This window comes from Macaca fascicularis, chromosome 15 (genome assembly GCF_037993035.2).
Source record: "Macaca fascicularis isolate 582-1 chromosome 15, T2T-MFA8v1.1".
In the NCBI taxonomy this organism is placed as follows: Eukaryota; Metazoa; Chordata; class Mammalia; order Primates; family Cercopithecidae; genus Macaca; species Macaca fascicularis.
The window spans coordinates 4,605,903-4,632,648 of NC_088389.1; the positions used below are offsets into that span (position 1 = coordinate 4,605,903).

General features: G+C 56.5%; 1 protein-coding gene and 1 long non-coding RNA gene across 4 annotated transcripts in view; one reads left to right on the top strand and one right to left on the bottom strand.

Annotated features, from left to right (window-relative positions):
• Positions 1 to 26,746, bottom strand: part of COL5A1 (collagen type V alpha 1 chain) — a 208,645-nt gene that overhangs the window by 88,766 nt on the left and 93,133 nt on the right. For all 3 annotated transcript variants that reach the window (XR_012424123.1, XM_045374232.2, XM_045374231.2), the window contains exons 10-18: positions 21,169 to 21,210; positions 20,874 to 20,936; positions 9,807 to 9,881; positions 9,541 to 9,633; positions 6,974 to 7,030; positions 5,711 to 5,764; positions 5,290 to 5,343; positions 2,843 to 2,896; positions 1,367 to 1,420 (exon numbers count right to left, since the gene is read on the bottom strand). Coding sequence is in view for 2 of the 3 variants with exons in the window: in XM_045374232.2 (XP_045230167.2) it covers positions 1,367 to 1,420; positions 2,843 to 2,896; positions 5,290 to 5,343; positions 5,711 to 5,764; positions 6,974 to 7,030; positions 9,541 to 9,633; positions 9,807 to 9,881; positions 20,874 to 20,936; positions 21,169 to 21,210 (546 nt within the window). In the remaining variant the exon portion in view is untranslated. The remainder of the gene's footprint in view (positions 1 to 1,366; positions 1,421 to 2,842; positions 2,897 to 5,289; positions 5,344 to 5,710; positions 5,765 to 6,973; positions 7,031 to 9,540; positions 9,634 to 9,806; positions 9,882 to 20,873; positions 20,937 to 21,168; positions 21,211 to 26,746) is intronic.
• LOC141408578 (uncharacterized) lies at positions 20,084 to 23,139 on the top strand. Its single transcript, XR_012424125.1, has 2 exons — positions 20,084 to 20,482; positions 21,092 to 23,139. It is a non-coding gene; the product is annotated as an uncharacterized lncRNA (long non-coding RNA).

A 26,746-nucleotide genomic window follows, 5' to 3' on the forward strand; every position in this document is an offset into this window, starting at 1 on the left:
ATGTGTGTAAGTGTGTGTGCATGTACAATGTGTGTGGATGTGTACACATGTATGCAGCATGTGTGCATGTGTGGGTGTGGGGTATGAGTGTGCATGTGTGCATGTGTGGGGTGTGTGCACATGTGCACGTATGTGTGCATGTGTGTGTCAGTGTGGGTATGTGTGGAGCCTGTGCACCTCTGTATGCATGTGTGTGCATATGTGTATGTGTGTATGGGGGTGGTGTGCATGTGTGTATGCATGTGTGTGTGTGCATGTATGTGTGGGGTGTGTGGGTGTGTATGCATGTGGGTGGTGTGCATGTGTGTATGCATGTCAGGGGTGTGGGTGTTTATGTGTGTGCGTGTGGGTGTGTGGGTGTGTGTGTGCGTGGGGGGCTGTGTATGCATGTGTGTGCATGTGTGTATGCATGTGGGGCATGTGGATGGGTATGCGTGTGTGTGCGTGTGTGAGGGTGTGCACGCACATACGTGCCTGTATGTCCTCGATGTGCTAAAATATAAAGGAGCCATCAAAGAAATCTACTTCAAAGAAAGCAGGTCAGAGAAGGAACATCTGACAAGCTGTGAAAAGCCCTCGTGTCAGGTCCCCAAATGGCCTGAGAAAGCAGGGCGGGTGGCCAGGACGGGCCTTCCCCACCACACCTCCTCAATAGGGCGTGAGATTGCAGGCTTTCCGTCACGTTGTTGTTGAAAGAAGACCACAGTCTATTGAGACAGATGCAAGAAGATTCAAGGGGCTTGGCTGTTGCTGTTTATCCAAAGCTACCACATCTATGTTCTCCAACAACCACAAGGAAACGGCACAGCCAGGAAGACCCCCAGTTCCCTGCACTAGCTCGGGACTCACGGGACACACTTTCAAGTTCATCCATGCCCGTTAACAGGGAACAGGTAGACACCTGGCAGGTTTTGGTGACCTGGTCTCCTCATGGCCACTTGAGATTGTCCCCGACCCCCTGGGACCACCACTTTAATATTGCAAAGTGTCCTTGGCCGCCCCTGAAATGGCAGCTGCTTGGATTCTGTGAAATGTTCAAGGACTCCATGAAACAGATCTCTAAAAGGAAGGGCTCCTTCCCTGCCCCCTTCACGCCCCTCAGGTGGGTCGGCCCGTCTGGCTCACTTGTCACAAGCTACAGATAGATAAGAGCTCCAGTTCCTTTGGGCTGGTCACCCATCAACAAAGACATCATTTGGGGGCTCTCTGCCATTTGCTGACTCCCGTGAGGTTTGTATAGTGACTGTTGGAATGGCGGAGACCTGACGCCATAGGAAATCTGAGGCTGCCTGGAAGGAGAAGGACCCCCCAAGAGACACTTCTGCTGCCCATCGTCATGCCCGTCTCTCGCAGAGGAGATACTCACCCTGTGGCCCTTCTCGCCCGGCAACCCAGCCAGGCCGTCGAAACCCCGGTCACCCTGCCAAAAGGACAGAAAGGCTGCCTCAGAGGCCACCCTGCACACGCAGACAGCCCGTGATGTGATGGCCGCCCCGCCTTGGACCATGTTTCACGCAGCATCTATGCATCCTGAACGCCACTGGCCAGCCCTCTCTCCATAGGCCCCCGCTTTGCATCTACAATCCCAGCCTCTTCCCCTGAAAACACCAACACGGGCTGCAAAGGGAGAGATGGCTTTCGTCCCCAAGTCCCATGCCGCAGGAACCGATGGATCCTTAGTCACGCGGTATTTTGGCGACCGCCGCAGTGTCCTGTGTGTGTGAGTGTCTGCCGCTGATCTCCCCCACCCCAGGGAGGCCCCAGGAGAGGGTCCCCGTGTGCGTCCGCTCGTGGCTGCATCCACAGTGCCAAAGGGCTGCCCACGCGCAGGAGGCACGCGTGCCCATTGGTGGACGGGCCAGCACTGGCTACTCTCAGGTATCCTGGCTCTCTGGCCAACCCCTCCTCTGCATGCCCTGGAGCCCGGGAACAGCACCCTGTCTCATGGGTGTGCACACCAATGTGGGGTGATGTCAACGATGGGACATTTTAGGCTTTCGGTCATGTTGTTGAAAGAAGACTATGGTCTTTTGAGACACAGTCAACAAGACTGCGTTTCCTCCTGTCACCCCCCAGGCCACCTCACTAGCTCGGGACTGACGCGATGCACTTCAGCGTTCATTCACGCCCGTGAAGAGGGAACAGGTGTAGTTGAGCCCTGGCACTTTTTTGGTGACCCGGTCTCCGATCTCCAAATCACAGCTGCCGTCCCAAGGTGCACGCTTCATAGAAGGTCAGTATCTCCCCTGTCCCCCATCGCCTGGGACAAATGCTTCCAGGAGGTGAGGAGGAGGGGTGAGCCAAGACCGGGGCAATGCTCACAGCAATGCTGGGGCACAGGGGTGGATACACTGAGCACAGCAGTGGGCGGGCACGGGTGGCGACAGCAACAGCTGGCGCATGCCTGGTGCAGGTTCGTTCATGCCACACACACAGGCCTGCCTTTAGCCACGGGCAACATCTATTCACCTCCACAACACCCAGGAGCCCAACTGCATAAGACCTTCTGGCCCCTGGACTTGCCATAGGCCCTGCCTGTGCCCCACATGTAGCCTCATCACCTGCACAGCCACGGATGGTTTTCACAGTTGGGATCCCACCCCCATCCCTGCTCGCCACTGCTGGAAGGAAGCAAATGTCTCCCTTATGGAAATGAACTGCAGCTGTCACACTCGCTGGTGAAATTCACCCACCAACCCTATCTTCACGTCAAATGCCAGTGACGGAGCCACCTGTCCTCATAATCACAGTCATCACATAACCAGCATTGTGGTCTCGTCATCAACATGACCCCAGGGATGACGGTGACGCCGGGGCACCAGGAGGGTGCTGGGTGGCCTACCTTGGGGCCAGTTTGTCCAGGCATTCCTCTGGCTCCGTCACTCCCAGCCCGACCCTGGAACAGAAGAGGCAAAACTGTCAATGCAAAAGAGCCCCTGGTTCACGGAGACCCCCAAGCCATGGTTTTCCAGTAAACCAAGTTGAGCGGTCCACCGAAGCCACGCCCACCCCCAAGGTCACAGCCCGAGTGGCCAGGCTGCTGAGAGGACCCAGATCCGGGAGCCCAGGCGGGGGCTGTTCTGCGCCCCACACACCAACAGATAGAACACACGGGGCTGGTCTTTCTGGCCCACGTCATCCCAGATCGCCAAAGGGGGATCACGCCACTGCCCCTGGGCTTTAAGAAGACGCCATGATGTGGCAGAGGAGACCAGGCTGGGGGAGCTGCGTCAGTCTGGGGGACCATGAATTTAGGACTCAGGCGAGTGCAGGCCGCTGACATCACAGACAGCACAGCTCCTTTCCACCACGTGCAGGTGAGAGGAAGGACAGAGAGGATGCATCTGGTTTGTCCACTCGACTAAGGAAGAGGCCCAGGCCCAAAGCGAGGCCCGGTCTCACTCAGACCACACAGCAGATGCCCCGTTCCTGACGGCCAGCCATGGACACAGCCAAGGACACGGTGCCCACCTGACTGGCCATGGGGCTGAAGAGGGGACCTAGACCTTCCGGGGCCCACGGTGCAAGCCCCACCTTCACCACAGGGAGAGCCCTCCAGGGGAACAAGGTCTCTATGAAACTCAGCCAAACCTCCACGCCAACGAGGCCCCCCAGCCAGCGAGTACAGAGGGCCGCCACCCTGCGCTTCCATTTTCCATGGGCTCCGCCTCATATGAGGCCCTCGCCCCCAACCCGCCACCAAGCAGAGAGAAGATCTGGAGGGCGGCAGCTTTGGGTCTCAAAGCACCGGAGACAGACGAGGCGGCACCAGAGAACAGCAGAGAAGCAAGAAGAGAGAAATCCAAACAGACCCCAAGGAGACAGTCTGTGCTTCCGTGCTCCCCAAAAAGGCATCTCCCTGAGCGGCAAATGGAGGGGCCCACTTCTAAATTTCCAAACACTTTTGGAAACCAAGGGAAATTTGTCAGAAAACTTCACGGGATTTCACAGCACGACCCAGTCCTGCAAAGCACCCAGATGCTTCTACAATCCACCAGCCAGTGTTCCTTGCAGGATATGCTAGCAAAGAATGGAAGAGGCTGCTCAGACCGCTTTGGAGTCGACCCCTCAGCTCCAAGCCCCTCTCTCGCCACCATCTTTTCTTCTGCAGTGGATCTTCTGGGCAGACTTAATGCCTTAAAACACACGCATATGCATGGCCCCGACGCCACGTCACTCTGCAGGTGGCCATGTCAGACAGCATTTCCCACGTCTCCTCTCTTTCCAGTTTTTAACTTCACCCTGACTAGGAAATGAGCTCTAGTGAAACTGGGTGGTAAGTATTTACGGAGACACGCAAAAACAACTTAGGGAACTAACACATTTTTCAGCATCAGATCCAAATAAATGGCCCAATTGTCTACTAAGAGTCAATTCCAGAGCTGCTAATCCTCCTGGAATTATCCAGCCCAGGAGTCTGTCTCATGCCCAGATCCCTGCATAGACCCTCGGACCTGCCAAACTGCAGCTTCTCGGGTCATTTCTACCCACTAATCACAGCTTGCTCCCCGAGTCAGGAGCATCCAGAACCACCAGGGAAGGGCCCATTTTTGCCTTATTGACTCAGACTAAAGCAGTCAAGGGTGGCTTAGGTAGACAACATGCTGGGAAGAGGTCCACACCGAAACAAATCCAACCCTGCACCGAATATTTCTCTTGTTCACCAGAAATGTCCGCTGGTGGAAAAGGTCCACCTTCGAGAACACAATCTGGGCTCCCAGGGCCTGTCCCAGCCTGTCCGGGTGGTGGTCAGCACTCTGGAAACGTGTATCCTCCTTTAGGAGCCAGGGTCATGTGCAAACAAACTAGTTCCATCCAAGAGAACCACACACCAGAGAGAAAATTCCAGACGCCAAGACAGCAGGTGAGATGCAGGAAGTGAGATGTAGGAAGTGAGGTGTAGGAAGGCCCGCCCATGCCCCTGAGTCGGGCCATTTCTGGAGTCCCAACGCTGCCCAAAATATATAAGGCCCGCTGATAGTTTTGTCTTCTTAACATTTGCTCCCAAAGGGCCTGGGAAGTTTCTTGAATTATAAATGTTTATTAAACTAAATGAATGTGCCCAGGACAGAGGCCTTGGTCTGCTGTGTCTGCGTCCAGGACACAGAGCGCTCCTCCTAGGCAGCTGGCTCAGAGGTGGCCTTGGGGACGGACACACCCATCACAAGAAGGGGAGCCACCTGGCTTCATGCAGCCCAGCCTGGCTGTCGGGGGCACCCGCACCCCAGATTTGGGCTCCTCCAGCGCCCACACCGCTGTCACTGAGCCACGCACACTCGCACCACTTACCCGTCTTCCGGGCTTCCCGGCCGGACCAGGCGGGCCTTGCACACCTCGAGGACCCTGCCAGGAGTAAGAGACAAAGGGTCAGTGGTGAGTTCACCTTTCTCAGGAGAAAGAGCAAAGCCTTGTCCCCCTGCTCATCAACCCCGCCAGTAATGCCTGGCTGTCCAAGCCACTAACATGTGGGCACTTCGGGCACAGGGCACGGATCTGCTGCCCAGAGTGAAGGCCAGGGACAGAAGAGAGCCGGCTCATTTCTGCTGCAGGCATCAGAGTTCATGGTGCTCCACACTCACTGCGTAAAGCAATGACAATTCCCAAATTTCCTTGGAAACATGCAGCAGCTGGGGGCCCTCCACACTCGCCCTCGCTGCCCCCGGAAAACGGGAGGCACCCACCAGATAGCAAAGGCCAGGATCCCACGTACCTGAGGCCCCACGTCTCCCGGCTCGCCCTTCAAACCTCCGCTCCCAGGGGGACCCTAGGGAGACACGGTGTGGGTTAACGTCTGCTCAAGGTGGGGACTCGGGAACACAGGAAGGACTGGGGGTGGCAGGGGAGGAGGTGGGGGAGGGGACAGGGCTTCGGCCACGGTGCTCAGCACACAAAGCGCGACCTGCCTGCCTCGAACAGAACCGGGGAATGAACAATGACTTTCCAGGAGCGGGGAAAAGCAGTTGTTTGGATCTCTTCCTAATCGGGAATAAAATTCTAGACATTGGGGCCAGCAAACACCACAGAGCTCCTGGAGACATTTCTCTCTCCAGGGTGAACCTGACCATGGTCCGTTACAGCCCAAAGCTTCCAGCAGCATGTGCACCTGCTACGAGCCCCTCAAGGCCAGATCCCCCAGACATGGGAGGCTAGCCCTGAGTCAGGCCCTGTGTGGAGGGGACCGAGCCTAGACCCAGCAGCAGGCGGCAAAGCCAGGAGGGCCCCTGCGGTGTTGAACTCCTCTGTGTCCCTGTAAACCCACACTCCTCCCTGGAGGCCCCGGAACCCAGCCCCCGTGCCTGACACTGCCAGCCCCTGAGTGCCCCTGGGCACACGCTGTATGTTTTTTAATGAATCGAGCACCCCAGATGGGAGCTAAGTTGAGGCCACAGGGTGGGGGCGGGTGAGGCTGGAAATCCTGCACTCTGCCCCACACTAAGCTATCTTCGACTCTGGAACAGAGCTATGAAGATCAATGGAGGCCCCTGGTCCACAAGGCAAAGCCACAGCCTGTGCGAGGGACTTCCCCAGGCCCCTGGCTGCAGCAGGACTCCACCCCTCCAAGGAGCCACTCCTCTGGTGACAGCTCATAGTATGTTCTCTGCAGGGAGAGCCTGGAGCTCCAATGCAGGGGTGAGGAGGGGCCTCCTGCTCTGATTCCTGCCAGCTCCTTCCATTCAAGATGGAGTTGGGGGCTGTTTCCCAGGGATCGCTGATGTCAGCTCTACCCCGCTAAACTCCCTCAAGTGACTTCGAGGCACAGTCACCCATCCCCACCCCCCCACCAACGAGGAGGCTGGAGCAGCACCAAGAGAGGCCCCTGGTCTCCCTGGCCACCCTCCTGGGAACAGACACTGGACTGAGGGCTGCCCTGTGTCCACAGGACTCCAAGGCCACCTGCCACTGTCCGCCAAGGACACAGCCAGTGGGCCAATCCCCACACCACACCCGGCTCTCAGATTTGCCAATGACTTACCACAGGGCCGGGTCTCCCTGTGAGACCCATTGGGCCAGCTGGTCCCCTCAGTGCCAACTGCAAAGGAAAGTGAGACACGCTGAGACAGGGCCCCAGCAGCGGTGCCCCGGTTTGCTGGCACCTGAGCTGTGAGATGTGGCAGAGTGGACACAGATGTGACAGGAGACTCTGGAAGAGGAGGTCTGATGACTCCCCAACAGCCCCCCCACTTTTGCGGGGCTCTCAGCATCCATGGGAGTGTCGTGGGACATGTAGAGGTGGAAGCCAGTGGGCCCCCATTGCCTCCCTTGGGGGATGGGCCCCATCCCTCCTTCCTGTCTCTCCAGCCCACACAGAGGGCCTGCTCCCAGCCCATCACCCTTGGCTAAGTCTGAAATAAGCCTCTTACTCTGGGCTGGGCGTGAGGAGTACATTTTACACCTGAGCTCAGGCTGAGTCATGACATATTTTATTTCATATGGGAGGTGCTTCAAGCACTCCCAGCCACCAGGAAAGTATTTTGGGAGGGTAGGAACCCACCTGCCCCATCTGAATGTGGCCCCTACCTGCCCCAGTGCAGGACCCACCACTTTCCCACAGAGCCGCTTCTGCTGTTGCTAAGTGACTCTGTTTCCCTGGCAGATGCCATCTGAATTTTAGGAGATTGTTTAGCATTATAAAATCTTCTTAGAGCCTATCGCCCATTTGGTTTCAATTAAAATACACAAGATAAAAGGCCAGCCAGGCAGGCCCAGGCCCATAAACCCAGTGGCAGGTAGCGGGGTTCGCCGCACACCGCCTTCCATCATTCGGGCAATTTGCTCCATGGTGACGACTCCGTGCTTACACTGTCCTGTAATTACCTAAGCACTCTGATCATTAACATCTGCTCTGGCTGCTGTGGGAGCTGCATAAATATTTCTCAAACAAGGGATTACTGAGCAGCTTTCTTGTGCTCTGCTGGAGGATTACCCACCCACTCACCCGCCCCACGGGGCAGTGTTTACACCCATTGTGGGCAATCGGCAGTCCGGAGCCATGTCTGCAGAAAACACAGGCCACTGATGAGCTGCTTCACGATAGGAAACCAAGTGCTCCTCTGAGGACCCTGCTCCTTAGGACCTCCTCAGGCTGAGAGCGAGGGGCTCTGGGGCCCAAGGGCTCTCTCCCAGAGGAGCCTAGCTCAGCCCAGCTCCAGCCCAGGCAGCCCCTTCCAGGAGCCACGTGGGTTTCCAGCTTCACTTCTGGATCCCAGCAGAGGGCCTAGCACAGAGGCAGAGGTCACAAACGGTGGAAGGTGGGCCCGCTGGGTCAGAGGTGGAGGGGCCCAGAAGCCCCTTGTAAAGTTAGAACCCAGACCCTCAGCATGGACCAAGAACCCTGAAAAACTCCCCAAACAGTCCCCAAGCTCTCGGGGTCCCTATTGGACACTGACATGTTCTCGGGTTCCCTACTGGACACTGACTTGCTCTCGGGGTCCCTACTGGATACTGACATGCTCTCAGGGTCCCTACTGGACACTGACTTGCTCTCGGGGTCCCTACTGGACACTGACTTGCTCTCGGGGTCCCTACTGGACACGGACATGCTCTCGGGGTCCCTACTGGACACGGACATGCTCTCGGGGTCCCTACTGGACACTGACTGGCTCTCGGGATCCCTACTGGACACTGACACGCTCTCGGGGTCCCTACTGGACACTGACTTGCTCTCGGGGTCCCTACTGGACACGGACATGCTCTCGGGGTCCCTACTGGACACGGACATGCTCTCGGGGTCCCTACTGGACACTGACTGGCTCTCGGGATCCCTACTGGACACTGACACGCTCTCGGGGTCCCTACTGGACACTGACACGCTCTCGGGGTCCCTACTGGACACTGACTTGCTCTCGGGGTCCCTACTGGACACTGACTTGCTCTCGGGGTCCCTACTGGACACTGACATGCTCTCGGGGTCCCTACTGGACACTGACTTGCTCTCGGGGTCCCTACTGGACACTGACTTGCTCTCGGGGTCCCTACTGGACACTGACTTGCTCTCGGGGTCCCTACTGGACACTGACATGCTCTCGGGGTCCCTACTGGACACTGACTTGCTCTCGGGGTCCCTACTGGACACTGACTGGCTCTCGGGGTCCCTACTGGACACTGACTTGCCCTCGGGGTCCCTACTGGACACTGACTTGCCCTCGGGGTCCCTACTGGACACTGACATGCTCTCGGGGTCCCTACTGGACACTGACATGCTCTCGGGGTCCCTACTGGACACTGACTTGCTCTCGGGGTCCCTACTGGACACTGACTTGCTCTCGGGGTCCCTACTGGACACTGACTTGCTCTCGGGGTCCCTACTGGACACTGACTTGCTCTCGGGGTCCCTACTGGACACTGACTTGCTCTCGGGGTCCCTACTGGACACTGAGGACTGCACGCTCCCACAGCTCCTAACCCCAGCAAGCAGGTACCCTGGGGTCAGGACAGCTGCTTCCCTCCAAGTTGGGCTCTGAGCCTGACTCACTCACTCCTGTTGGCCCCTGAGGCTGGGCTCTGTCCCCTTCAGGCCCCTGGGAACCCAGCACTACTCACCCTGGCCTGCTGGAGAATGGCTTGCGCCTGGGACTCCTGGGCTGAGACCATGGGGCCTTTGGAGCCCGCATCGCCACCACCTCCAAACCGGAACTGCAGGTGCAAGACAAGGGTCACTCTGGGAGCAGTGACGTGGCGCCCAGGCCAGACCGCAGGCTGAGACGGGGCCCACAGGCCTCTCCGGCGACGGCGCAGCCTCGGAGGGTCTGGTTTGGAGCCCACCTGCCCCAGCTGCCTCCCCACCTCCGACCGATGAGGGTACTTACGGGCAGCATGAGCATGGTTCCTGGAGGACCGGGCAGGCCATCGGCTCCAGGAAGGCCTGGGCGTCCAGGGGGGCCCTGCAGACAAGGGGCCAAGAGAGATGAGTCAGAGTGCAACCAGGCTGGGGCCGGGCTGCAGTGAGAATGAGGGCATCAGAGAAGCGGCCCACCCGGGAAACGCACTGGACATGCACAGAAGCTGCGAGATCCCATGGCAGGAATGTTTCAGAAACCCCAGCCGGGAGAAGGGAGGGGCACGGCCATGGGCTTCAGAGGCCACGGATAAGAAGGGAGTGGGCTTTCAGAGGATCAGAAAGCCTTCAGAGGCTGGGGATAAGAAGGGAGGGAGGTCTGAGCTGGATCTAGAGGAATCCAGAGACCCAGCAGGCATCCGCTGGAGCCTGGAAGTGAGAAGGCAGTGTCAGGCTCCTGTCGCTCCAGGAATGCCCCTTCCAGGTCTCCACAGCCAACAGGAAACAAGGACTCCAGCCTCAAGGCCCAGTGCCTCCTGCACCTAGTGGGCGCTCGTCCTTAACGGCCTCCAAGCAACCCGCGTGTGCCTGCTCGGATGGAAGTTGGGACGGAGCAGTCACTTACGTGGACAGACACGCAACACGGCAGAACACACACTCAGCCAGAGCAAATTCAAGAACCCATTTATACGCAAAGAGCACAGTGCCCTCCACATGCCCGGCCAACCTGGCCTCTACCACAGGACCCACACACACATCCCCAGGACTGGGTTCTCTAGACTAATTCCAGCCAGCTTCAGACCACTATATGCATGTAAAACAAGTAAGATGATTTATTTTCAAAATAACATTTGATCGCAAAGCTATTTCACAAAAGCAAGCAGATTCCCAGCCAGTCTAAAGTAGATGAGGCTTGTTTTGCATAGAGATAGGAGTTTAACTCCCTCTCCCCACTGAGAAGAGCCTCGACCAACTACACTGCAGCACAGTGGCTGGGTGTTGGCTCCAGTCTTCCAAATCAGGAACAGCTACACTGAGCGTGTGTGTTCACACCACCCGAGCAAGACACTCCCGGCCAGGAAACCCACGATGGATTCCCAATTCCCAGCCAGGAAGACCAAGAACCTGAGTGGTTCTTCTGGAACTGTCCAGGAGGCTGCGGAGTCATCTGGGCCTGAACCTAAACTTGCCTGCCTTTTCTTTACTGGTTGTTTTTTTATTGCAGAAGTAACTCCAATTCTTGTGAAATGTCTTATGGTACAGATTTATAGAGTGAAAGAGAAAGATTCCTTTTCATCTCCGGATGTAACCAGTGCTCAAGTTCTGTAAGTGCAAAGGCAAAGATGGAGACGCACACGCTGGACACACTAACTAACACATTCGTCACTGTGAGGCTGTGTGGCTTCGGAGTTATCTTCCTTCCTTTCTTTTCTTTCTTTCTTTTTTTTTTTTTGAGATGGAGTCTCACTCTGTTGCCCAGACTGGAGTGCAGTGGCACAATCTCAACTCACTGCAACCTCTGCCTCCCAGGTTCAAGCAGTTCTCTGCCTCAGCCTCCCAAGTAGCTGGGATTACAGGTGTCTACCACCAGGCATGGCTAATTCTTGTATTTTTAGTAGAGATGGGGTTTTACCATCTTGGCCAGGCTGGTCTTGAACTCCTGACCTCGTGATCCACCCACCTTGGACTCCCAAAGTGTTGGGATTACAGGCGTGAGCCACTGCGCCCTGCCTCCTTCTTTTTAATGGTACTGTCCCTAAATATTCTGCAATTTGCTCTTGAAAATCATGACCTATCCCTGTAGATCTCCCTGGCAACATCTGTTGCATCTCCCAGGCACAATGGACTCATCGTTTATTGAAGCCTTCTTCCACTGATGCACGTTGGATTGGTTCCAGTTTGCATTATGACAAACAGTGCCCAATAGACGTGCTAACATATTCCGCTAGGTAAGTCCCTCAAAGCAGTGCTGCTGGGTCAAAGAATGTCTATATGTGTATATTTCTTCATTGCTAATGGATACTGCCAAATTGCCCCCAACTGCCATTTTGGAAAACACTCTCAGAAGACAAAAATCCCGTTTAAAAAAGAAAGATCCAGAACATGTTTGCCACCCAGGTTTTGTCATTGACCTCCAATCCTGACAGCCACTTACAGCTGAGATTCCTGTGTCAGAATCAATTCCAAACCAAACCTTGCATTTAAAATTTAGGGTCAGTGTCTCCTAAGGATGAACTGCTGTCTGGGCAGTGCATGTGTGTAAGTGTGTGTGCATGTGTGTGTGGGTGTGTGTGTGGATGTGTGTAAGTGTATGTGTGTACGTGTGTGAATGTATCAATGTGTGTGCGTGTGTGTGACTGTGTATGCATGTACGAATATGTGTGAATACATGTGTGCACATATGTGACTATATCAATGTGTGTGTGCGCATGTGCATGCATGTGTAAATGGATGTGTGCGTATGTGCATGCATATGTAAATGCATTGTGTGCATGTGTGTACATGTGTGTAAATGCATTGTACGTGAATGTATGTGTGTGTGGAATGTGTGTGAATGCACATGTGCATGTATTTGTATGTATGAACGCATGTGTGTGCATGCATGTTTGTGCATGTGTGTGAATGCATGTTGTGTGTGAATGTGTGCACATTTGTATGTGGGAATGCATGTGTGTGTGTGCATATGTGTGCATGTGTGTCTGTGCATGCATGCTCCTGCTCACATGGTGTTGCTGTAGGAAGCTAGGAAGTCTCCTCAAGGCCACTCCTTGTCCACTGCTGTTCATTTCCAAAGACCCTCGTTTCGGCATCCTCCCTGCCTGTTCTAAGCCACAGTGGTAAAAATCCAGCCTCCGGGCTGTGAAAGCAGCTTCCCTCTGATGCTGCCTCTCACCGACAACCGGAACAAGTCCAGAGAATCGGAACGTAGATGAACAAGGATAACATGAAGTCCTAGAAGAAGGAGACAGTGTGGAGAAGAAAGGAAAGAATGTCGCCACCTCCACGAACCCTTCCGAAGTGTTCAAATTTGACACAAGTCCTCATGGCCACCAACATGAACCTGCATTTGCCATCACTTAGAATCATTGTCAGCAAGCCTTTTGCCAAGCCCCGTGGTCTCCAACAGAAAGACTTGGACCCCTGGGCTGAAAGACACGGCTACCCCTCGAAGTCGCACTTCCAGTTTCACAACACAAAGCACGGGCCAGTGATGTGGCTGTTATCTGCGACAAGGCGGGTGTCAGATACCACGGGAGCGCTCCAGCAGGCGACACACAGGTCATGGGGATGCTGCTCGGCTCCAGCCACTGGCAAAATAGGGCAAAATAAGAAATCCCGCCTTGCCTTTGCTATTTGCTAGTGTGTATTTTCCTGCTACTCTATTAGCTGGCCCCCCAATCCATGCCCTAACGTGGTCAAACAGCAATGTTCTGAAGGCCCTGGCACAGAAGGGCTCTCAGTGTCATACCTACAGCAGGAAAAGAAATCAGGCACCAACTTCCAAATGAAGGCACCACTGGTATCTAACACGTTTTCTTTCCTGAGGACGTCCAGGCATCTTCTGCACAGAGACGACGGGGCCGGATGACCAGATGCCCCACAAAGTGGCTTCCTCTGCCACTGCAGATTCAGCTCGTGAAACTGTCCCCACGAGCCCCTGGCCCAGTCTCAGAGGAGAGGCACAAGGCCTCCTTCCAGGCTGGGATTTGGGTCAAAGCGGTGAGCAGAGAACCCCGAGACTTTTCTCTTCATGGTGGTGGCAGGTTTGGGAGGAGCTGTAGGCCCGCAGGAGGCTTGGTGCTGAAAAGCTCCCTTCCGCTCTCAGAAAGACCTGGAGCAGGAGGACAGCAAGCAGGTGCCCCTCCAGAGCCTTTGTGTGTGTGTGGTGGTCCAGGCCCGACCCTGCGCAGGCGCAGCTCGGGAGTGGCCCAGAGAAGCTCTCAGTGGTCACTTCCTTCTGGACGTCTCCTGGCTGTGCGGAATCCGTGCGTGACCACGTGCGGTGGCCTGAAGGATGCCTCATCGAAGGTACGTGCAGCTCCTGAAACACGTGACTGTGCCCTTACTTGGGGTCTTTGAGGATGGGACTGAGGATCTTGAGATGAGATCTTGGGCCCTAAATCCAATGACGAGTCCTTGGAAGGGAAGAGGAGGGGAGGCAGTGACAGAGACACGGGGGAGGGTCGCGTGAAGACAGAGGCGGAGACTGCAGAGATGCACCAGCAAGCTATGGGGACAGAGGACGGCCAGTGGCTGCCAGGAGCCGGAAAAGGTGAGGAAGATCCTCCCCTGGAGCCTCCAGAGTGGGCGCAGCCCGGCCCACACCTTGATTTCAGATTTCTGGCCTCCAGAACTAAGAAGACACTTCTATTGCTTTAAACCCCAAGTTGGTCATCAATTGTCTGAGGATCCCAAAGAAATGAACCCACGTTTCATTCATTCATTGACAGGTACCTACTGAGCCCCTTCCAAGAGCTAGATACCCTTCCAGGAGGCTTAGGGCCCATCTAAAAGACTGGAGGTGGGGGGCCCTGTCAAGAGGCCTGATGCCTCAGACCACACCCCTCGACCAGAACTAACAGCCAGCAAATCCACAGGAGGGGCTCTTTATCCACAGGCCACCAATAACCAGGGCTCTGGGTAAGACCTGCGGCCTCGAGGGGCCCACCCGAGACAGACTCCTGGATGCACCCGGCCACTGCCACTAACCAACCCTGATGAACACCCTGGCAGGCCCCGCATCGGGTCCGAGAGCACAGTGCGCTTGGGGCCAGACCTGCAGCTTCTGCCAGCTGTCCCTTCACTCTAGAAATGTCCCAAGGCCTTTGCTCCCTTCCCCTCTCTCCCCACAAACTGTACTTGATTTTCTTTTCCATACGAGAACGTACGCCCTCCAATGAATCTTCCTTTCGACACCGAGCTTGCTTTGGGAGACACACACTGCTTCCAGGGCTACAGCAGGGAAACCCACGGTTCCCACAGATCTCCTGGTAGGGCACCTGAGGCTTGGACAGGTTCCTACCAGTAGCCTTGGGGGACAAAGCTTTGAAGATAAATGAGACTCGAAATGGCCACAAGTCATTCACGACCAGGCTGCCGGGGATGCAGGCACACAAGCCTGCAAACCAGCCTCCGTGGAACGGCCGCCGTGTGGAGGTGAACCCAGACAGCGCATGTGTGCGTGTGTAGGGGTGTGTGTGTGTGCGTGCATCTGGGTGTGCACGTGTGCACGAGTGTGTGTGCAGGTGTGTGAGTGCATGTGTGAGTAAATGTGTGTGCACATGTATGGATGAGTGTGTGCATACATGCATAAGTGTGTGAATGTGTGTGTACATGTGTGGGGGTGTGTGCATGTATGGGTGAGCATGTGCACGAGTGTGTGTGCAGGTGTGTGAGTGCATGTGTGTGTATGGATGAGTGTGTGCATACACGCATGAGTGTGCAAATGTGTGTACGTGTGTGTATGGGTGTGTGCGTGAGTGTGCAAGCATGTGAGTGCATGTGTGTGTAAATGTGTGTGCACACATGCATGGGTGTGTGCATTCATGCATGAGTGTGTGTGTGCATGTGTATGTGAGTGTACGTGTGCAAATATGGGTGTGTGCATGAGTGTGTGTGCAGGTGTGGGTGAGTGTGCATGTGTAAGTGTATGTATGGGTATGTGCATATACGCATGAGTGTGCGTGTGTGGGTATGTACATGTGTGCATGTATGGGTGTGTGCATGTAGGCATGAGTGTGTGTGCACATGAGTGCATGTGAATGTGAGTGCATGTGTGGGTGAGTGTGCAAGCATGTGTACTTAAGTGTGTGTGTGAACCTCTCTGAGCAGCTCTGCCAAGATGTCCTGAACACTTCCAAGCACAAGGAGAGACTGGATTGGCATGTCCCGTCCACGGGAGCCTGGGAGCCAGGAAAACAAAGCTAATTCCTTCTGAGTTGGACAGCAGCCGCGTGCTCATGAGTGAACATGCTCTCTTTGTCATGTTGCCAGTGATCTAGTCTGTGTCCTATCCCACCCTGGGTGTAACTCCAGCAGGCCATGGGGAGGGGATGGCACAGCAAGGCGTCATCCCAAGGCTGCTCCTGGGGAGACCACACCAGAACCTGTTATGGAGAGATGAGCCACGCATTCTGGCTGGGAGGGAGTGACTGCTGTTTTTCAGGGCACGGCTTACATACAAACCTTTTCAAGGCACAGAAAAATGCACTCACGCAAAATCCCATGAGAAAGGCTAATCCTGGACACATAAAAAAGAGGGGGAGAGAGTTTGAGCCCCTGCTGAGTGACAGTGCTGGGGAGCATCATTATTGCCAGGCTGCTTCTGAACCTAATGGGGTCATTGAAAGGTGGGGGGGCTCCTCCCAAGGCATCAAATGCATCCGATTATGCAGGCAGCGAGGTGCCCCTGTGTGGCAATCTGGAGAAAGCTTGGGAAACTGCCTCCACTCTGAGCCTGGGGCGGCTGGGAGAGAAACCTGCATACTGAATCCCTGGGGCTTCCCAGAGGAGGATCCAGGCCTCGCGGAGGGTGGGACCTGCCCACAGACTCAGAAAGCAGATCGTTACTTTACCCAAAAATAATAAACATGCTGCAGATGGAAAGATCTGTGTGAAGTCTATCTTAAGGGCAATAGATCAGCGGCTGGTCAACACCAGCTGGAGCTCCCGGGAGTCAATTAGCCGGCAAGCAAGCGTATTTCTAGATGAAAACATTAAACTCTCCAGTGGACCGCGGAGATTCAGGAGGAGTGTGGCCACAGCGTCCTGAAAAATGCAATCAAATCCACAGTAACACTGGATGATATTCAGGAGCTGCCTTAAAACACAGCAGTGCCTGGGGTGCAAGGCTTTCGGAGAGGCGCACACAGGGAAGCGAAAGGAAGGGACTGGCCTCAAAGACGCTCTGATCACACAGAACATTTCTTAGGCACAAACATCCGTGGGCACCAGCTCTGGGGCACACACGCGAATGGATGTAGGGGGCGCTCACAAGCAGCACCGAGGTGGCGCCTGCCTTCTGAGTGCTTCTATCGAGGCTAGCAGGTGTGGGCCCTGGAAGTCCACGGAAGGCGGGACTCACTGGGGCCTGAATCTTTACTGATGGCCCCCAGCCCTCTCCTTCCCCCACCTGCTCACGACCCACAGGGGCACGGCACTGCCATGATGGGATCACAGGGAACCTTCACAAATGCATAACCTCATGCTTTCAGACCCACTGATGTCTGACTATATTCCCAGATGCCCAAAAGAGTCAGCCCCTACAGAAACGCACTGGCAGGTGGCACGGAAGCCAGACCCACAAGAAACCCAGGCCAGAGAGGGGCTGGGTAATGGCCACCTGACTCGCAGCTCCCTTGGGGAACTCCCAGCTCTCTCGGGTTTCTTCTGAACCTCAAAGTAAGAGTGGCCACCTTCCTTCTGCACAGGAGATCTGCATTCAACCCCAGTTCTACCTCTATCTCCCTGCGGGCTTTTGCACACGGCCCCAGCTGTGCACCTGCTCACCAGTCATCTGGGAGAAACTGGATGGGATGATGGCTCGAGCCCCTTCTCCACCCGGACACAGCCGCTCCAGACCTCCCATCTCGAGATTCCCAGTTCTTCCTCCAATGCCTTTACTAATTAATTCTTGCCGTCTAACCACGTCTGGTTTGTGCCTTTTCTTCCTCACTGGATGGTGAGTTTCTCAAGGCAGGCCCCACTTCTGTGCCTCTCCTTGCACCCTGGTCCCTGCAGGCAGCCATGGGCATAAGAGCAAGAAAGGATTTGAGGTGCTAGAATGCAGACGTAGCATGGAGGGTCGTCCAAGGGGAGCAGCGGGAGAGTGTGCAGGGCCCACCAGACAGTGTGAAGGAAGCGATGTGCAGGGCTAGTCAGTGGAGGCACAGGGTGCAGGCTTCAGCGGCTGGTTAGGGCTGCATGATGCCCAGTGGGATGCCACGCCACAGGTGCACAGACGGTTCCCGGCCAATTGTCATGGCTGCCCACAGGGAGCAGGGTGTGAGGAAGGGCACAGAAGTGAGGCCTGTCTTGAGGAACTCACCATCTGGTGAGGAAGAAAAGGCACAAACCGGTCACGGCTAGACGGCCCTTGGGGAAGGGAGGGAGGGCTGGGGAATCCCAAGGCGGGAGGTCTGGGGTATCAGGGAGAAGAGGGTTCTTCCAGACCATGGGGAAAAGGCCATCCTAGAGAGGCACAGGAGGCCACGCAGACAGAGGGGACAGAGCATGCCACTCCTCTGCAGGACTATTTTGTGCTGAAGCCAAATAAGAATCGATGGATGCAAGAAGAGTTCTCTTACCTCCCGCTTTCTGCCTAAAAGCAGGGCATTACCCCCTCCTCCCACCCCACCCTCCCGCCTCTGCTTCTCTATCAGAATTTGGGGAGTGCCCCTTATCACCTGAGAGGGAGGCCAGCCCGAAGAATCTGCATCAACAGACTTTGCCAAGATAACCTTAATCTTCCATTTGTTCCCCCGTGGAGTCACTTGCCTACCATCTGTCACCCCTCGAAGCCCAAACCCTCTTTTCCTTGGTCTAGCCACTTCTCCAAATCCTATTGCTTGTTAAAATGGTATATATGCTCCCGAGCCTAAGCACTTCTTTTGGTTTTTACTTCTTGGCTGTGAAGCCCCCGTGCATAGAAGATTAGAAGTGTTAAAATCATATGCCTCTTCTCTTGTGAATCTGTTTTTTGTCAGTTCACTTTGGAGGCCCCAGATGCTCAACCACCTGAGGGTAGAGAAAACATTGTTTCTCCACTGCACAGGAACCTGAGCCCGGTCCACTGCAGGCAGCGCTGCATGGATCCACCCCACAGCCAGTGATCTTGCACAGCTGATTAGCGGGCATCGAGCAAGATCTGGGCATCAAGAGGACGCTGAGCTGGGAGCAGGGATGTTTTCCTGAACAAGGCTGGCCGGAACTGGACCCAGAGGGGTGGGCAGCTCTCAGCTCCTGGAACCAGCACCCCTCCCTACTGGAAGGGCCCTGGGGAGGCCGGTGGGCTCCAGGTCTCTCCTCCAACTCCACGGATGCACACCCTGGAGGAGTTGGTTCCTCTGCCAACCCCAACCTCAGTCCTCATGCTCCTGGACCCTGAGTGAGTTGGAGGAGGACCAGCTCCTAAACCAACGATATTCTTCAGTCAGGGCCCTTGGCTCCTCTGCAGCAGCTGGGCTGGTCACGGTGTTACAAGGCAGTGGCAGGGCGACCCACCAGTGACCCCAAGCCGGGATCAGCCCATAGGCAGGGACCGCGTGGTGAGGTGTGAACCAGCACCCCTCTGGTTCACACCATTGAGATCCCCAGGCTAGACCCGTGCCCAGCACTCAGTACAAATCTGTATGCTGGATGGATAGAAGGAGGACGGAGCCTTGGAACACCACTGAGGTAGCATCAGTTGGCATCTGGGTGCCCTGTGTGTCGGCCAGCATCTGGGTGCCCTGTGGATACTACCCTGTCCTACATCTGGGAAAGAAACCAGCCCCCAGCGCCATGCAATACACTTTCCTTTGCACAGGAACCCAGCCACATCTGTGGGCCCATCCGCAGGCGGCTCTGTGGAGGGGGAGCTTGGCCATCGCCCCATCTCACATGAATCTGCAGGGAGGGGGTTCCAGAGTGAGCTGGGGTGGCTGCAGCCCCCACCGCAGAGCTCCAATCATGCCGGTCCTGGCTGAGCAAGAGCAGTGGCTGCTGGCTGTTGCCTGTCTGGAGTTTTGGAGATGTGGCTGCCAAGCCGGGGATGCTATGAAAGCTTCGTGCTCCAGGGGCCAGCCAAGCCCCCACCCCACCCCGCTTCCTGCCACGGCCCTTGCCATGGAACAAGACCCGCCTCTTCTGGGCGCCCAAATCCCTGACCGTGAAAAGCAACGTGGCAGAGACTCTTACCGTGTGGCCCAGTCTGATGTGTACTGCCCTCAGAGGTCACCCGGCCACACAGAACGATAACAACCTCCTCCCACATAGTTGACCTGAACCCTTCTCCTCCAAAGGCTGGCCTCAGTACTCCCATCTCTTCCCCAGGCAAGCATCCCCACCGGCTTGGCTCTGGCCCCCACAAAGGCTGCCGCCGTCTGCCCCTGCATCCTGCTGCCTGACCTCACCTATCCTGCACCTTCCCAGCTTCCCAGGGGTACTGAGCGCCCACAAGAACCTCCAGGTCCAAGGCCAGGACTTACTGTCCTGGGCTCTTCCCCGCCTTTCCTGAGCACTGCTGCAAAACCACCAGGCACTGCACAAGACATCCCCAAACGCCTCCCTGTGGAGTAGCCTGGGAAGCATCCCTAGCCACCGTGCTCTGACATTACAAACCACCTTCCCACAGGACCAGACCCTGCCCTGCATCCACCCGCAGTAACACCCACAAGGTCCTCACTCTGCCCCAGACAGCAGGCGGGTTCCTGACATGAACAACTGTGAACACCCACACGCAGCCCTTGTTTCTCCCACCCACAACCCAGCCATTCAGGAATCAGTTCTTGGTCCTTCTGCACTCAAATCCACATTCATTTCAACAGCAGGAAAGAAGAGAGAACTCTCGTCCCCACCGGACACCAGGAGGCCGCAGTACGCGGAGCGCCCACCAGGTGTCAGAAGGAAATCGCGGCGTCTGGGGGGCGGCTGTCCCTCCATCTCCTCCGGCGGCCAGGGATACCGAGGACACCTCTGAGCCTGCGAGCCAGGTGCAACCCACACCAAGTAAGTTCCCAAACCCAGCAAGGAGGGCGGCCGTTTCCGCATAGTATGGCTGCCCGGCGGCCAGGAGTGGGAAAGGCCCCGGAGCCATCCGCTGTGTTTACTGCGGCTGCTGCCATTTGCTGGACAACTGCAGCTCCCGGGGCCACCGTCTGGGCTGAGCACTGGCAGGCTCCCTGGGCCCTGAGGGACCCCACTCTCCCCATAGCCACAGCCAGCCCCAGAAACATCTGAACAGGGCTGGTGTGAGGAGTGCCTGGGTGAGGAGGGGATTTGAAGACACAAGTCTCTGTGTCACCTCCACGGGCAGGGACAGCTCGGGTCACAGTGTGGAGGGGAGGCATGGGCAGCCTCACAGTTCATGTGATCTCAGGAAACACAGTCCACCTCTTACCCTTTCTCCAGGGTCCCCGACTTGGCCAGTAGGACCCATGGTTCCTGGAGGTCCGGGAAGACCCTAGAATTTAAAATAAAGTTGGGGCAGAGTTAAAAGATGGGGCCGCAGGACAAGGTCCGACTTCCACCTTGCCAACCAAGGCAGAGGTGGGGGTGGGAGAGTGCTGGCTCCCAGGGTATCTGCAAAAGTGAAGAGCCCCCCTCTTTTCCATCCAGGAGACATAAGGGGTGTCACCAACCCCACCCCACCAACAGCACCTTCTGCAAGTCACAGGATAAAGCCGGATACTCACCGCGGGGCCTTCTGGGCCGGGCGGGCCCTCGATGAGCATGCCCTGGGGAGACAGAGAGAGGGCGTCTGAGACCGCGGCCCGTCCCTCCCAACACCCCAGACCCCAGTGGTGTGGACGGCCTTCAGCTGCGTGCACAAGGGGCGCTGGCTCAGCTCCTACTGTCCTGGGGAGTCATGATCACAGACTGCAAAGGGGGCCTGTGGCAGGGCCTCAGTGGCTGTCCTCCTAGCACTGCCAGGCAGAAGAGCAACCTGGGTCAGCGGCCAGCGACAGACACCAGCTCCCTCCAGACCAATGCTACGAGAAGCACCTGAAGACACCGAGGTGAAGAAAAGGAGCCGAGACCACCAGGCTCCCCACATTGCCCCAAAGGGGAGTGCCAGCCAGGCCACAGCCACTCAAGGGAGGAGGTGGATGTCAGGACAAGGGGACTAGGGTGGATTTAGGAAGGATGAGGGAAAAATAGGTGTCCCAGCCCCAGGCTGAACTTCTGCCCCCAGCCAGGACCACCGTCAGGCCCTGGGGCTGCAGCCTCCAGACCCTGCCTCCCTCCGGGTAGGAGGTGCGTCCTCCCATGCACACAGCAGCCCAGAACCCACAGGAAACCCTGTCAAGTCCACCTGCCCACTCGGCCCTCCTCCCCCGGCCCTCACCTCACCACACGGCCCGGCTGCCTCAACCACCCCCAGGCCTCACTCTAACCCCAATGGTGACAGGGCCTCCTGGCCCCTGGGTCAGCCTGAGCCCCGGGAAAGGCAACGTGAATGGCTGTGAAGGCAGCAGTGGGAGTGGCTCCCTGCAGGACGGGGCTCCCTGCCCTGAGACCCCCATTTCCCTAGGGCAGGATTCCTCTCCGCTTCCAACCTGGCAATGCCAGGGTCAGGCGCCCCCAATGCCCCAAGTGTCCTCTGTGTTCCATGCCGACTTCAGGGTGACTATTCCTCAAGGGACTTGCTCTGACAGATGGGAGCCAGGTGCCATTCAACAAGACAACGGAGAATGACCCCGAGGCAGCCAGAGATCTTTGAGGCAAGCTAGGACCCGGGGGGCCATGTTTTCAAAGAGGTGCCCAGGAACTCAGCACTCCCTGCCCTGCACCCCTTCAAGTGTCTGCTCCCCACATTGCAACACAGCAACCCTCAGCCGCCCAGCCATGGCTCCAGCAGGCCTAGGCGCGGCTCTGGCTCAGCTCTAGAGGGTGTGGGTGTGGCCTTGGCGGTGCCCACGGGTGCTGATGATCCTGCAGCTGCAGGGAAGGCAGGCAGGAATGGCAGCCATGGCGCCCTCCACCTAGAGGTCAAAGGGTGGCACGGACAGCCTGGGGTCCCACGCAGAAACCAGCCACAGGGGCGGAGGCTCTGCAGAGAGTTCCCTAGGATGACGCCTGGTGGAGCTATGGAAGTGGAGCCACCGTTGAGACCCCAGGACTGTAGCCTCACCAGAGTACAGCGCCAGCCTGGGAGGGCAGCAAGGACAAGGCTCCAGCTCCTGAGACCTGCTGTGCAAAGCTGTATGAGCAGTGCTGCCTGAGGCCCCGTGGCCGCCTCCACCCAGCGTATCCAGGAGCACTCACTTGGCACACCAAGTGAAAGATTATTCTAGAGTTGTCGGATAGAAGGTGGTTCGTCCTGTTAGGTTTTGAACTTCCTTGGGGCTGCTGCCCCTTTCTTCATGCCTCCCTTTTGGAATGGGAATCTGTCCCCCCTGCCCCCCGCCACGTAGTTTGGAAGCATGAAGCTTGTTTCATTCCCCAGCCTCACAGCTGGACAGGGATTTGCTTCAAGATAGATCATTTAAGCCTGACTCGCCGGTATCTGATTCGGGTGAGACTCTGGACTTCGGACTTTTGAGTTGATGTGGGTACTGGATGGGGTCAATGTAAACTATGTGAGAAGGACAGGAATTTGGGGGCTGGGGCAGAATGCTAGGGTTTGAATGTGTCTCCCCAAAAGTCATGTGTTGGAAACTGAATGCTCAATGCGACTGTGTTAAGAGGTAGGATCTTCGGCCGGGCGCGGTGGCTCAAGCCTGTAATCCCAGCACTTTGAGAGGCTGAGACGGGCGGATCACGAGGTCAGGAGATCGAGACCATCCTGGCTAACACAGTGAAACCCTGTCTCTACTAAAAAATACAAAAAAAAAAAACTAGCCGGGCGAGGTGGCAGGCGCCTGTGGTCCCAGCTACTCGGGAGGCTGAGGCAGGAGAATGGCGTAAACCTGGGAGGCGGAGCTTGCAGTGAGCTGAGTTCCGGCCACTGCACTCCAGCCTGGGCCACAGAGCGAGACTCTGTCTCAAAAAAAAAAAAAAAGAGGTTGGATCTTCAGGAGGAGATTAGGTCACCAGGCTCTGCCCTCCTGGAGGGTGAATGCAGCTATGATGGGAGCGGGTTCGTTAGGGTGGAGTGGGCTCTTGATGACAGGATGACAGCAGTCACCTTCTCTCCCGCTCCTTCTCACCACACAATGCCTTACGCCATGTGAGGACACAGCAAAAAGGCCCTCGCCAGATGTGGTCCTTCTATATGTGACTTCCCGACCTCCAGAACTGTGGACCAATGAAGTCCTCTTCATTCTAAATCACCCTGTCTGTGGTATGCTATTACCGCAGCTCAAAATGGACTAAGACAGCTCACTTCTGATAAGTCAAAGGGTGTGTCCAGCCAGGCCACAGGCCACTGGAGGCTGCTGCCAGAGGTGCTGGGTACCAGGCTGGGGAGGGGACTCCCGGCTGGGGGGCTGAAGATATCCAGCCAGGCCACAGGCCATTGGAGGTTGTCGCCAGAGGTGCTGGGTACCAGGCTGGTGAGGGGACCCCAATCGGGGGGGTCGCAGATCTCCCCACCCCTCCCATCCTGCCCCAGCTGGGGAGCCTCGCACTGTGTTTACACAGATGCACGCTCAGAGAGACACTCGTGTGTGTGCTGTACACACAGAGCTCATCCAAGCAGCCTCCAAGAGCCCAGCTTTCCAATTTCCTTCTCTGACAAAGGCAGCTGAGGAAGCCCAGGGCTGAGCTGGGATTAAGGGAGAAACCACTGGCCATCAAGGCGCCAGGGACAGCAGCTGCCTTCCCAGACACACAAATTGCTTTTCTCAGGGAACTGGGGCAATGCGGGCGGGGACCACACAGGGGAGGCAACCCCAGATCATCCCAGGTCAGCGTCTGAAGGAAGCTGGGAACAGCTGGAACAAAGTGCCTGGGGGAGGGAATGCCTGAACCTTCCCTGGCAAGTTGTGGCTCCGCTCTGGCCCCTGCCCACCCAACCACAGATGCCACTCTCAAAATTCACCCGGCAAAAGAGGAACGAGAGGAAAACGTCTTGATATCATTAATGATAGTGCATTGTAGATGTCATTTGCCGAGAGAGTAGACTTTAGGCACTCTTACCCTAAAGAAGAAAAAGAGGCAGCTACAGGGTGGCAGTGGTGGGTGCAGGATCACGTCACTGTGTCTGTCTGTGCCTGCGTAAGTCTATCAAACATGCTGCGCACCTTCAATGCACACAATTTTTTTTTTTTTTTTTTTTTGAGATGGAATCTCACTTTGTCACTCAGGCAGGAGTGCAGTGGCACGATCTTGGCTCATTGCGACCTCCACCTCCCGGGTTCAACTGATTCTCCTGCCTCAGCCTCCAGAGTAGGTGGGATTACAGGTGTCCACCACCACGCCTGGTTAATTTTTTTTGCAGTTTTAGTAGAGACGGGGTTTTGTCATGTTGGTCAGGCTGGTCTCGAACTCCTGACCTCAGGTGATCCACCCACCTCGGCCTCCCAAAGTGCTGGGATTACAGGTGTGAGCCACCGCACCTGGCTGAATGCGTACAATTTTAACAAAAGAAATAAAAGACCTCAGACCTGGCAGAACTCAAGACAACCTCAAAGGAGGTCCACCCATCTGTTAAACAGCACTTTTTAAAAAACAAAAAACAGCGTCAAGTGGAGATGGTGATTTGGATGCCCCTAACCGACGTGGCCCAGGTAAAATCAGCCCCTGGGGGCCTCCCGGTTGGAAGCCCAGGGATAAAGATGAGCCTCTCCGTTCTGTGGATTCCTGTCCTTTTTAGGGAACCTCCGGTTTGGCTGACAATGAGAGGGAGCGGGACTGAGTGGGAAAGACCAGGAACAGATGCATCTCCCAAGAGAGAAGTCAGGTGGGGCAGGTTGCGGGAATGGGAGACAACAGACACCCCCTTCCACAGGCCGGGACGCCTGCAGGGCCCCAGGACCTGGCAATCTGTTTATGTGCAGCTTGGACCCAAGGACATCTGGCGATGCTCCAGGTTGAGAAATTCCAACTGTTTATGTGATCTCTGCAGGGGGCCTGGCCAAAGGCCCCGGGACACTGGGAGCAGGCTGGGGCCCGGGGCAGGGAATCCTTTTTAAGTGATCCAGACGGCTGCTGCTTTTCCCAACAAAGGTGAACTGGACTTTCCGGAGCCGTGAGGTTCCTGTGGGGCCACCTCGACTCTCCGCCCTCTCCTTGACCCACCCTTGCCCACTGCTGGCTTCCCAGGGGCCTGGCAGTGGAACACCTGTGCCCACCCCACACGCCCACCCCCTTTCAGGAGCCCCGACACCACGTCTACACTCACAGAACCAGCTTACTCGGAAATGTGAGCCAACGCGAAGCTCGCTCAAAGGTTTCAGTCTGGCCCTCCCAGAGCGGGGAGGGGAAACCGGGATCTCGCAGAGCCAGCCGCACCTGCCCACTCCTGAGCTCCCATCTTCCTCCCCGAGCAAGGACCGCCTTTCACTGAAGCAATGGGGACAGCACAAAAGAGGCCCAAGGCCAACCTCAAGTCCACCTGCGGGCCAAGACCGTCTGGGGAAATGCGGCAGGATGTCCCACCTCCCAGTAACAAGGGTGGCTCGGGGCTGGGACCTTGGATGCAGCCTCTGCTGTTGTTCACTTTCTGGCCAACACCCTTGGGCAGAACAGAACAGGCCTGCAGCCCCTGCTTCTGGGTGAGTCCGCCCAGGTGGACGGCTGTCACTCTCCCCCGTAGCCACTCTGCTCCCTGAGCTGAGGCCTGGCTCTGAGGTTGTCCACATTGTTGAGCAGGGGGACCCTGGCCTCAGAGTTTCCCTTCACACCTCTGCACCCCCTTGCCCTGCACCCCATGACCCTTCTGCCTCAGACAAGCTCTGTCTTTCCTGGACCCCCAGAGAGCACTGGAAAGGGGCTCCGGTCTGAGAAAAGGATGTGTCTGTGGGCACTGGCAGGTCCTACCCCCGGGCTGGGCCTGCAGCAGGGGCATGGAGCCCCACCAGAGCCATCCAGACACTTCCATAGGCCAGGAAGGGGTGAAGCCCTGGACCCTGGGAATTCCACCCCAGAGATGGGACACATCCCGTCTGCCCTGGCCACGGGCTTCAAACAGATTCCAAGGGGATAAATGCCTGCTAAGTGCCATCTGTCAAGGTTCCAACGGAATGTCCCCAGCTCTACAGGAGGGTGGTGGGTCACCATGACTCCACATTCCGGGAACCGCAAGGTCACGGGGCTTCTGGGAGCCCCAAGGTGTATCCTGAGCTCAGCCCTCAGGAACGGAGCCCTGGCAGCAGAACAAACAGCCGC